The 12,308-nt window shown below is 39.1% G+C and overlaps 1 protein-coding gene across 7 annotated transcripts in view; it reads left to right on the top strand.

The window, feature by feature from the left end:
• The window catches only part of DNM3 (dynamin 3), a 170,345-nt gene that overhangs the window by 32,609 nt on the left and 125,428 nt on the right, over positions 1-12,308 (top strand). For 4 of the 7 annotated variants that reach the window (XM_050306365.1, XM_050306364.1, XM_050306370.1 and 1 more), the window contains exons 8-14: positions 755-890; positions 1,900-1,967; positions 2,509-2,647; positions 3,700-3,786; positions 5,650-5,720; positions 9,267-9,315; positions 10,962-10,991. In XM_050306365.1, coding sequence (XP_050162322.1) covers positions 755-890; positions 1,900-1,967; positions 2,509-2,647; positions 3,700-3,786; positions 5,650-5,720; positions 9,267-9,315; positions 10,962-10,991 — 580 coding nt within the window. Of the gene's footprint in view, positions 1-754; positions 891-1,899; positions 1,968-2,508; positions 2,648-3,699; positions 3,787-5,649; positions 5,721-9,266; positions 9,316-10,961; positions 10,992-12,187; positions 12,206-12,308 lie in introns of all 7 variants that reach the window. The other 3 variants (XM_050306368.1, XM_050306367.1, XM_050306366.1) reach the window with 2 other exon arrangements.

Genomic DNA, 12,308 nt, shown 5'->3' with positions numbered 1-12,308 from the left:
GTTCCTCATGACTTTACTCCAGATGTTTTGGTTGCACAAACACAGGGCCATCACCTTTGGCTTTTCCATGGCTGGAAGAATTCTCCTGGGTGTTTTTCTGAATGCTCCTGCTGCAGAAGTCTAAGCACAACCAAGTGAACTGGAGCTTATGGTACTGAGAGCTGCCACGTGGCCATGTTAGAAAGATCCAAGGGTCACTGTGGAGAAATAAACTCTACAAATTATACTGATTGCCATAAAATTGGGGATGTTTTTGGTGGTGGCCATCCCTGTCTGCAGTTTCTGTAACATTGTCTGAATATGGATGTGCTTTTCTATTCAAATACGTAACTTTAATGTCAGGACTCTTATTTTCTTATCCTACTAAAAAGACTGCTATCACTTTTTCTTCTTTAAAAAAAATTAGTTGATCATCTATTTAATAAATAATAACATAATTTAAAATTGTGTTATCATTGATAGAACATGAATGTAGCCTGGTACCCTGCTGTACTTCCCCAACCCACAACATTTATGAAGAAAGAAAACAATGTACTGTGCTACCTCCTCGAAAGAGAGGGGATGTCTGTAGATATGGGTTTTATGAATTGGCAGCTTAGTGAATCAATTGTTAAAAGATACTTTTGTCAATTCCTAAATGTGTGTTTTATCAGGCATCAGTAGCCAACAGTACTGAAAGAAGAGTTAGTACTTGACATACTTAAGTGGTTGTGTTTGTTGTTTTGTTTCTTTTCTCACCCCCTTTAAAATTTAGGATGGTACAACAGTTTTCAGTGGACTTTGAAAAAAGAATTGAAGGATCAGGAGATCAAGTGGATACACTAGAACTTTCAGGAGGCGCCAAAATCAACCGAATTTTCCATGAACGTTTTCCTTTTGAACTAGTGAAGGTATTTATCCATCTTGCTGATGTGCTTTGTGCTTTATTCATGTATTCTTGTGTTCATGTCTATAATAGGATAGCCAAGAAAAGGTCTGATTGGAAGAACGTGCTCTTAAGTGGGGAAGAAATTACATGAAGTTATACTTAAGACATTTGGCTTCATTTCTAGGATTGGGTACTGAGACATGCTAAGAGTTCTAAAGCATATGAATTAGAATATAATTATAGTCCCAGTTCATACTGGTTTCTGTGCTTTTCTATTGTTTTATCACAAATGGCATCTTTCTTCTGGTTAAATGGGGCAGGCAGACAACTCCAGTTAGTAGATTTGTGTTCAAGGAGCTAATATCTATTAAAATTAGAGTTACGGAAAATAGCTGTTTTCTGTGTGTTCTACTTCCTATATTCAGTACATTAAACCAAAGCCAGCTTTCAGTCCTACTCTTTCATAGGGAGAGGTGGAGCAGGGTAGGTCCCTTCCAACCCAAATTATTCTATAATTCTATGATAGTTGGGCTTAGGTAATGACCCCTTCATTTGTGACAGCACTAACTTCTCTTCCAGCTAGCTGACTTGAAAGAAACTTAAAGAGCCTTATGACTTCATAACTGAAACAACTCCTCTCTTAAATTTGGTTGAAAAACAGTAGAGTGGGAAGGAGAGGATAAACAGACCATAATCACAGAAGATGCACCTCTTCAAGAAACCAGGCTTAAAAAAAAAAAGTGGCATTTTCCAAATCCTGTTTCTGGCTTACTCTGTCAGCTCTACAAAATTATTTCAGCTGTTTGTATATCTGGAATGCAAGGGGGTGTGATTTCCAACAATCTTTACTGCTGCCTGTAACCTTAGTGTTAAAATGTTTTAAAATATTTATGCTTTGTTTAGTGTAATTAGAAATTACTATTTTGACAGTTGAAGTTGCCTCTTTTCTGGTCATACTGGGAGAGGTAATATTTTCTGTTTTTTATTAAGAACTTCCCCTAATATGCTCTCATGTGCTGTTGTTCCTGTAGATGGAATTCAATGAGAAGGAACTGCGGAGGGAAATAAGTTATGCCATCAAGAACATCCATGGCATCAGGCAAGTGCTCCCATGTTTCCAAGCCCAGTCCCATTATACAGGTGTAACATCTTTGGAAGGTGTTGCTTCCAAGCTTTGGTGTTCTTTGTGTGTTGGAAAATGTTCCTCATGTTCCTTGCTGAGTAAATTCTCAGAAGGTTGACGTTAGTAGCTGTGGTGCAGTATTTGAGCTTTCCTTGCCTTGTTGATTTGTTTTTTTTTTAATATATATACATAATTTATTTGCCAAGGTAGACCTTGGTGAGCAGTGTTTGAAAGAGAAGCGAGGCCCATTTGTTTAGGACTGGCTCTGGGAGGTGTCTGTACATCTGGAAGTAGTTTCTACTTGTATATCTTTCAAACATATTTCTACTTGTATATTGTTACTCAGAATGACACTTTCTTGAGAAAGAAGCAAATTTAGTTCTATGGAACTCTCTTTGTGTAGAGATTGTTATCACTCAGCTCTGAAAAGGAAGATTTGAGCAATTCAGTAAAAAAAAAAAACTCTTCCTTGCATGATGTTTTTATTACTGCCTTACATATTTTTTTATGTCCACAGAACAGGTTTGTTTACTCCAGATATGGCATTTGAAGCCATTGTTAAAAAACAGATAGTTAAGCTGAAAGGACCTTGCTTGAAAAGTGTGGATCTGGTGATGCAAGAGTTAATCAACACCGTCAAGAAGTGCACTAAAAAGGTAGCTTGCACGTAGATCTGGTAATGTAAATAAAATGTAATGGTGTGGTAGAGAATGTAAAGCCTGTCTTGCATTTTGTGGTGTTGCAAGAGATTTCTGATCCAGTCACTTGATGTACAGAGTAAGACTTTCTCAAATAATTACATCTGCAAAGCTCTCAAAACAGAGAGTGTAATGATGGATAAGTTCTTTTTTTTTTTTTTTGGTTCCTCTCTTTTAAATCTTATGATGGGAGGTGTTTCTGAGTCAAGTGATGCCCCCAGCTTCCTCTTCAGAGCCATGGTTACAGTTCTTACCTGACTGACTGCATTCACTGTCTCACCTGTCCATCCCACCAGCTCCGTGCAGGGCTCAGAGCAGCAGGTACAGGAGCTGCTCTGGGATGTGAGCACAGGTTTATGAAGTGGTTCAGAAATATCCTATCACAGCCTCTGCATTTTTCTGAATAAAGCAATTTTTTTTATACTGATGAGCAGGTAAAGAAGATATTTCTTGAAACAGGAAAGGCAAAGATCATAGAGAAGCAGATTCACCTCCATATTTTGAAGGGAGTTTCTAGATTTTTTTCACTTTTGTCAAAGTTTGGAAGATACATCACTAGAATTAATTATGGAGATGCTTTTCCCAAGAGTATTGGGCAAATTTCTCATTGTATTTTGCTGTTTATATTTATTGTTATATAAAGATGTTGCCACAAGGTGGAGCCTTTAAAGAACAAGAAATTTAGAAATTGTTTGAAGTGCCACTTTGGAATTAGGCACAGTAGAAAAGAGGAAACCTCACCCCAAGGCTGCTAGGCTGTGTTTTCATATGCCTAAAGTGTCTTTTCATTTATGTTCTATGGAGCAAAAGCAGAGATACAGTCTAAGGTTTTAGGTCTCTGCAGTTTCTCTGAAGAAAAGCAAGTAAGGCTTGCTTTGCAGCATGGCTAACTCTGAGCCCAGGAATTCATAGTATTTGCTTTCTTCCAAAGAGGAAAACTGGAGGCTCCCTCTGTTTGTGTTCCACTGAAGCCACCCTGCAGGTGTAAACTCCTTACCTTTGTGTTTCAGTTGGCAACATATCCAAGGCTGTGTGAGGAAACAGAAAGAATTGTTGCGGGCTACATTCGGGAGAGAGAAGAGAAGACCAAGGATCAGGTGAGGATAAACAGGAGCTCTGACAGTTTGGAGAACTGTGTAAGGGAGGAAAGTTCTTACATGCAAAGTGCAGTAAAACAATGAAAGATTTATTTATTTTTTCTTAAAAGGCTTCATGTTTTAGAGGGGGAGAAAAACTGCTTCTCTATCACTGAGCTTTGAGAGAGGAGACTAAAATTGTTACAGAAAGGTTAAGCAGTGGCTTGTTCCTGTGCCATTGTGCCCCTTAGTGATTAAACAACTGCACACAGAAATTGCCAGCCTTTTTTCTACTTTGTTTCCAGGTGTTATTAAAGGACCCATTCCATCATCTAATTACAGCAGTGCTCACAACTAATGGTATCCATACTCCTGCAGGAGTGACAAGCTTCCCTTCAAGGTCAAAAAATGTAAAAAAACCCCCAAAAATTCAGAGAAACTTGTTTAGAACATTCATCACCCAACTAAGCACTCCAAATCCAGGAAACTGCAAAGCTTAGATTACATGTTAAAAAATCCACTGGAAGTGGGAACAGGAATTATTGTCTGGAGAGTGCAGTGTGACAACAGAAGTATTTGAGAAAGAAGAGCTAGGCAGACCTCCTAAGTTGTTCTATCCCTGTACAAACTAGAGAGCTGTGCAACACATCCTGCTTATTTTCCTTTAATCTGTGCTGCAAATGTAGTTCTTAAAAATAATTAAATTTATTTGCTGGGCTTGTACTTGCAGGGAGTTCTAGTTAGAACATTCAGTTATCTCAAAATTTGGGAGAAGATACAAGTTACTTAGAATGATTGAGTCTTGTTTTCCCGTTCTTTGTTGTTTGCACATTCCTGACTATTTCCCAGAACCAAGCACAAAGTACCAGCTTTCTGAAAATACCAAGAATTGGCCAAATGGGTTATTGTCACTTATTTATAGCATTAATTATGCTGTTATCAGTTTTCATTAATAAACCAGAACAATACTGAGGATATTTTCTGAGGTAAGAGATAGATCGAAATCCCCATTATTTTTTGCTCCAAGTGAGGCACCCCCATGTCCTCTGGAAATTGTGAAGAATTTGGGAGTGATGCTCTGTCTGAGGAGCTGTACAAAAATAATGCTACACACTTGGAAGAGATTAAGTGCTACCATTTGGTATCAGTAGGTTCCTTCCTTGCTCCCTGCTGGTACATGGAAGTCTGAAAAGACAGGGGAAAGTGCAGTCTTTTGTTCCAGGAGCTGTTGAAGGGTGGGAGTGAGCTTTTGCTAATATTTTAGCAACTTTTTGCCCTGATTTAGATTATCAAGTTTGAATCAAATTCAGTTTCTGGACTGTTGAAGGACTGGCAAGTGCTAAGTACACAAACCATTCTGTTTTGTCTTTGGTAGCCCATCTCCCAGTCCAGATGTGCACACCAGAATTGCTGTGTAGCACCTGGGCTGTGCATTTTCTGGGCCAAGGCTTAGCGTCCCCATCACTGCTTGGTGTGGCACATAAAGAAAATGGAGGTACCTGGATTTTAGGTTTACAGTTCAGGTTCTTTGCTGGCTTGGCTGGGATGCTACAGATAGACAGTTTTGCTTGACTTGCATAATTATTAAACTCTCTCTGGCTGTGGATGATTGATCTTAATGGAGTGGGCCAAGAGAGTGAAAAATGAGGTCTGTCAGGAAAAAAAAATAGGGAGAGGGAATAACTCTTCTGTAGTCTAACTTATTAAACAAGCACAGAAGCAGAAGCAGTGGAATTTAGAAAATATTGCTTTTGGCTTGAACAATTGTTAAAGCAATATTCAATAATGCAGAAAACACAAAAGTTCTGGTTTTTATTCCCTTCCTTTCCTTCACTCTTTCTCTTCTACCTTACCCATATTTTTTTTGTCTCCTCTCTCTAATAGATGCTGCTGCTGATTGATATCCAGGTTTCTTATATCAACACCAACCATGAAGATTTTATAGGCTTTGCAAAGTAAGTTTGTAGAGACTTAGTTGGAAAGATACTGTAAGGATTTGTTTGTTTGCTTGCTTTTTTTAAAATTTAATTAAATTCAGAACACGAGTCCTGAAGTGTGGCAGTGAAGATGCAAGCTGCAGAGTCCCAGACATGCATGTTCTTTCTCAATATGCAAAGTGCTGAACTCCAGCCCACTTGCAGGGGAGTCTTTCCCCAGTTCACGAGCCCGGTTTCGCTGAAGCTGAAGCTCGTGCCTGGGTCTGGAATTACACGAAGCAGCTTTGGCACATCCATTTCAGGACCACAGAAATGCATAATATTGGTGGTCTTTCCACATTGTTGCTGATGCATATTTTGGGAGCTGTGATTCCGTGTGAAACAGTTTTACTCAGAATAATGGATGTCACAGAATTTTAAGTATGCCTGCTGTTTGGCTGTAGAGAATAATAGTAGCAGAATGCCCTGCAGGGCCTGGTTTGACGTTCTCCTCGCTTAATTGAAAAGGCTGTGAGAATATTCTCCAGAATGTTCTCCCTCAGTTTCCAGCAATTTGTGCCTCAGGGACTTCATACCAGCATTTTGACACCAGTAAAAACATTAAAGATGTCTTCACTCTTTGAAGAATAAATACTCCTTCAGTCATACTGGTTTTATGAATTGTGCTGTTTGCCATAACAGCCTTTGGAATCACAACAGGTTTCGACCATGTGTGATGCTGGCAACGGTTTGGCACCAGTGTCCATATTTTACTCTGGCCTGTTCAAGTTAGCATTGTGAAGGAAGGGCCACATCTTTGGCCATATGCCTTGAGGGTTTCAAACATGGAGTTCAGTACACTGAGAAGGGAGAAGGCAAAGCCAGGCACTATTTATGTGTTTGGTTTGAGCAACTTTCTCTAGAATTGTTTGCAGATCCTAGATATCTTTATCAGTTCTCTTGACAAATGACAGGATGTTGTAGGAATGGTAGGTGGCCTTCTAGAGGTCAAGATAACAACCTGCCTGCTATTTACATCTCTTCATCCTTTTCTGACAGGAAAAAGCCTGCTAAACACACTCCATATATATTCGTGGTGTGTGCTGTGACCTTGGGAAGTCACATAGTCCAACCTCCTGCTCAGAGGAGGGTCGGCGTTGAGTTCAGACTGGGTTACTCAGGGTTTTGTCGAATCAGATCTGGAAAACTCCCAAAATGGGAGATCCTCCAGCCTCTCTCTGTAGCCTATTCCAGTGCTTACCTCTTCTCACTGGGAAAAGACTTTTCCTTGTGTTAAGTTCCATATTTTATAGTATTGGATTCTGGAGTGCCAGGTGTATCTGAAGCTATTTCAGTGTGTTTTTCCCCTCGAAAAATTCCCCTCCTGGATGCTGCTGCTGTGGCCTGTAGTTCAGTCCATGGTCCTCACAGCTGTGTCTTTCCCAAGGTGTTGCAGTGCCTGAGTTCAGTTTCTTGGGAAAGCTGCTTCCTCTTTTTCCAGCTGAGACCTAGAAATCCCCAGCCACTGTGCACAGGGTATAAGCAGTTAAGAAGTGACCCTTCACTTAAGTTCACTGGTAAGTTTAAGCAAGAGTTGCTCTAGTTTGGAACAGGTTGGAAGCAAAGTATCCTTGTTGACTTCTGCTCAGCTGGAAAAAAAAATTTGAACAGTGAAGAACAATTTAAAATATGTTCATTTATGAGCTAAACAGAAGAAAATAATAATTTGAAAATGTAAGCATGTTATTTATGTTAGAACTTGAAAATGAATAATTTTTTGGTAGCATGTGGTCTTCTCCAGCATCTGAACATCCTGGACTATGGATTCCTCAGATTCCCTGGTGTTTCCTTCCCTTTGCTGAGGCTTCTAGCCCCTTGTCTTTTGTGCCTGCAGCGTTTTAATAGTGAACCTTGGTCATAAGAATGAAAGCACAAGACATTTCAAAATACCTTGCAGCATTGCAGGGCCTGAGGCAGGTACAGTGTGATGTGAACTGTCTTGAGAGGGATTTAAGAATGCCAGTATTTAGAACAAATATGCATATTTATGCAGTTATGAAATCTTAGAATATCAATGTTTGTCTCATTTAGTAGTACAAGCAGTAAAATTTTGAGATGGGGTTTGTTTCCAGTCAGTGTAACTGAGGCACTGCTGTATGCTTCAATTTATGAAAAGAGTAATTTGTATTTAGAGCAGTAAATAGAAGACCATGAATGGGCTGTTTCTAAAAGGCATGAGTTTCTTAGTATGATGTTCGAGGTTTAATTAGCTTTTCTAACTTAAAAAAAAAACCCACAAACCAAAAGAACAACAATTAAGTGTCTTAAAGCCATCCCAGGTGTTTCAGAATTGTTGATGGGTTAGTGCTGTGTTTTCTGTGTCCACATTATTTAATCATAATTGATGCACCAAAGCTTATGCAACTCAGACGATGCACCAGGGACGTGCAGTGTCACTTGGGCAAGAGGATCAGGGTGATAGGGAGTTCCATGCAGAGAGCAGGCACACAGAATAAATATCCTTTTGGATCTTCCCACAGGCAGAGTGTGGACTGCTGGTTTAACAGAGTGCGGTCCAAAGGGCGAGGTCAGAATTTGTGGGGGGTTGAGTTGGTGCTTCAGCAGTTCTTTGGAGCAGCAGCTGCGCAGAGAACAGCGGCAGGGTTGGCCTGCAGGCTCTGATCCAAGCACATCTTTTTGCCTTTCTTTTTCAGAACAGCGTTTGTAGCCGATCTAATACATGGATGCTTTTTCCTTCAGTTAATCAGTGCCTGGTGAAATGGTATAATCTAATCCAAACAAAACTTCCTGTGGCCAGTGCCCGCTCTGGTGGTTGAGTAGCCAAAGCCTTCTCTCTGGACTCTTTTCTTCCTCTTTCCAGCAATATTTTAATGTTGTGGCCTAACACAATCCAACACATAATGCAAGTGCTCTTAGAATTAATGGCAAGTTGTTTGGTTTTGGGACAGGAGTGTGTTTTGTTTCAGGAACTGGGATTACCAAAGTTCGAGAATTGAGCAAAATACTTTAAATATGATTTAGTTTCAAATGTGCTCTATTCTTACACGACTTCAGCTTTGAACCAGCTTTGGGACAGCTTCATCCATTGGTTATATTTACACCCTCAAAGTGCATATAAATATTAGAATAATATCCAAAACAAACTGTCAAGACAAAGCTATTAAGAAGCTTCCAGCAGGGGAGGATTTTGTTGTACTGTGCTAAATAACAGAAATGGCTCTTTGTCTCCTCTGAATATTTATAGAGGCTAATGTTTCCAAAGTTACCCACATGAGCCATCATTTCTCTCTGCTTTTAGTAACCTTTACCAATCCAAATAGGATGTTGTTGCAAAGGATATGATCAGTAGGAACTGTCTCCTGTGCACATCCCTTCTGTTCTAAGAGGTGGAAAAGCAGTTGAAATATGCACATGTATGCAGTGATTTTGCTGTGTTTCTTTTGCTGTCTTGATGTAGCTTTCTCTGCTGAAATCCAGAGTAACTATTGCTGCTAAAATCTATTCCTCGGTAACTGGCTCAGTTCAAGTTTCTTCAGTGTAACTCTTCTCCTCTGCTTCCCTTAGTGCCCAACAGAGAAGCAGTCAGGTTAACAAAAGTGCAGTGGGAAATCAGGTAGGCACCTAACAGAGAATGGATAATGGCATGTGCAAGTTAACCCAAGCTGTTTGGTTTTCTTGGCTGCATTTTCCTGTTGTGTCTCATGGACCATTTCTGCTTCAACCATACATAAAACACCTCGTCATTGCTTTGTTTTGCTGAACTTTTCAGAACCACCTGACTCCCATTGTTACCATCACTTATTGCTTAGACTTTCTGCTCCTGCTTGCACTGCTGGTCAGTGTCTCCCCTCCCATGGCATTCTCTCATGGATCTCTCATGTTGCACGTCCATGTGTTTTGTCATTAACTGCAAACTTGTGACTTCCGGAATCCAAAATGCTGGTGAGTACTTGCTTTTGTGTGCTTTGTCACAGTGTTTTCCTAATTCTCACGGGTTCACAACTTAACAGCAGTGAAGGGCAATTCAGCAATCACAAGTGGATTTGCCTTTCCTTCTGCTGAAACCTTCACAAAGTTGTTGACTGTGTACCATAGGCCTTTCTCAAAAAGTAAGCAAAGAATAACTGGTTGATGGCCTCAGATTAATTAGCATTTTCACTGAGATTCATTAGTTGTTTGTTTCTTTTTGCTGCATAAGAATATGAGACTGATTCTGCAAGGTGCTTGGGGCTCCTGAGCTTTGCTGCTTTCTTTGCTTTTATGTGGGCCAGGAACTCTCAGAACTTTGCAGGATCAGTCCTCTTCTTAATATGAGATAAAAACAACAAAAGTGCTACACCTCGGAGAGTTTATGCTCACTTTGAGGGTTTTGCAAAGTCTTAAACGGAGGGAAAACAAGCATTATGGAGCTAGTACATACTTTAGAGGGAAATAAAAAATTCTAGTAAAAATAAGACAATGAAATTTTCTACAAATAATTACCAGTGTTGAACATCTTCCTGCTGTTTTCACATGTAGTTTGGTCAAACAGCGCTCAGGAGGTGAAAGGTCAGCATTTTCAAATGTGACCAGCGAGTTTAGATCCCTCAGGTCATAAACCTGAGGTTTCAGAAAATCTCCTGTTCTGCTACTCTCACAGGATGAGAGGTGTTGGCATTTTCTGAAAATTTAGTTATCTTTTGGGGGGCTAGAAATTCAATCTCTTCCTCCCACCAAGAAATTGCTAGTTATTTTTGAGACATTACTTAAAATAATCCAATAACTTCTTGGATGGGATGGTCCCCTGCAGCCTGACCAGCATGAGTGACATTTTTGATGTAATGTATGGTTTGGATTAAAATGAAAAAGAACCCTGGAAGGTCTAAACACTGAAATGGCTTCAAAGACGAGGCTCTCCCCTCTGAGGAGAGATTTCCTCCTTATCGAGCTGTGCCGGAACATGTGTCAAACACAACAACTGTCATCACTTTGGAGTGTCCCATAAAAGGAAAATTGACCAATTATCTGACTCTTCAAAAATACACAAATAAAATGAATGATTTTTTAATTAAGTGAATGTTTTCTCTCGAAAGAAGTGGAGGAAAAGCTTGACATTTTAAATTCGATGTTGAGACTTGATTAATTCTGGTATAAAGGACTTTGCTGAACCTTTTATTTTCGAGATAATAAACAGATGTTTGTAAGTTAATTGTTTGGAGTTGAAAAGAATGAGCAAATGTTTCTGAAATAAAAGTTCATTTTTGCAATTTGCTATTTCAGGGAACCAATCTACCGCCTTCAAGGCAAATTGTACGAGCTAAGTTCTGTAAGCTTTATTGTTGCTTTTTCATTGAGCTTCTCAGAGGGCAAAGTTTGTCTCTAACTCATTGGTTTGTTGAATACTTGCTACTAAACTATTTAATGTTGAGCTGTCTTGTCTGTAACACTTCCTCAACAAAGTATAATTGCAGTTCATCACTTAACTGCTTCTAACCTGCTGGTACAAGTCTGAACTAGTATAACTTAAAATGTTGTAGAAAACTTTGCATAGAATTAATATTTTTATAATTTACTGAGTTCCTCAAACTAAAATGACTAATTGGTGTTATGTTTTATTATGTAACTGGAAAGCAGTTTTTATCTGATAAAAGTGCCTCTATTCATAGTGGACCTCTTTTTGAATGGTGGGCAAATAAGTTTCTGGTAACCAAAAGGAAACAGTAGCTCCTGTGTAAATGAATGTGCTGTTTATGGGTACAGGTACTGTGCTTGTGTTTTGTTTATGCCAAGGAATTACTTCGGATAGAAAAAATGAGTTTTATGAAAGGAAATATTTAAAACTGTTTTAGCATTCTTTTCAGAGCACCAGGAGGATCAATATATCATGGACAAATTCTTTTCTAACCCTTCCACCTCATGAGTAAATAAATACTTGAATGTCTTTAATATTACTAATTAGAATTAACTGTCTAAACTGCAGTTAATTTTATAACAAGTTACTCCTGGTTCAGTGATAGGGGCAAGAAATAAATCTCTCTGTATTGTGTGCAGTCTTTGGCAATATCTGTGATGAAAACATACACTTTTCCAATTTTGTTGCCACATCAACAAATTATATTAGTTACAAATTTAAACTAAACATGTTCAGTTATGGAAAAAGGACGAGGCAGCACTGATTCTAACCAGTTGAATTGAATCCCTTGGGAGATCAAGATCACTACGTTTTCCCAAAATAGTGGGATTCTCATTTGCAATCTGTTGCTTTTCTTTTTAGCAGCTGCTTTGAACTGGAATGATGCAGATAACTTTTTAACTATTTCTGTGTATCTTGGGAATAAGATGAGCCCAGCAACACCTCATTTTTGGACAATAATGCCAATTCCTCTTAACATGTTTTTACTCCTCTTTCCTCTACTACTAATTTATCCTCTCACACTTAATCTTTGGCCTTTTTTTGTTTGTCTTTTCTTTGCTACCGCCTGAGGTTTTGACCTGACTCCACAAAGTTTCTTTTTAAGCCACAGGTTAGTCTGTCTTCTAATTTGCTTGAAGTAATCAGTGTAATGCTTGGTTTTTACACAGCACACTAGCAAGGTCTGGCTCCTGAAAGCTGACCCACTCTTAACT

This window comes from Myiozetetes cayanensis, unplaced genomic scaffold (assembly GCF_022539395.1).
Source record: "Myiozetetes cayanensis isolate MyiCay16 unplaced genomic scaffold, myiCay2020 scf12, whole genome shotgun sequence".
NCBI lineage: Eukaryota > Metazoa > Chordata > Aves > Passeriformes > Tyrannidae > Myiozetetes > Myiozetetes cayanensis.
The sequence above is the reverse complement of the archived record's forward strand: the minus strand, read 5'-3'. Positions and strand labels throughout refer to the sequence as shown.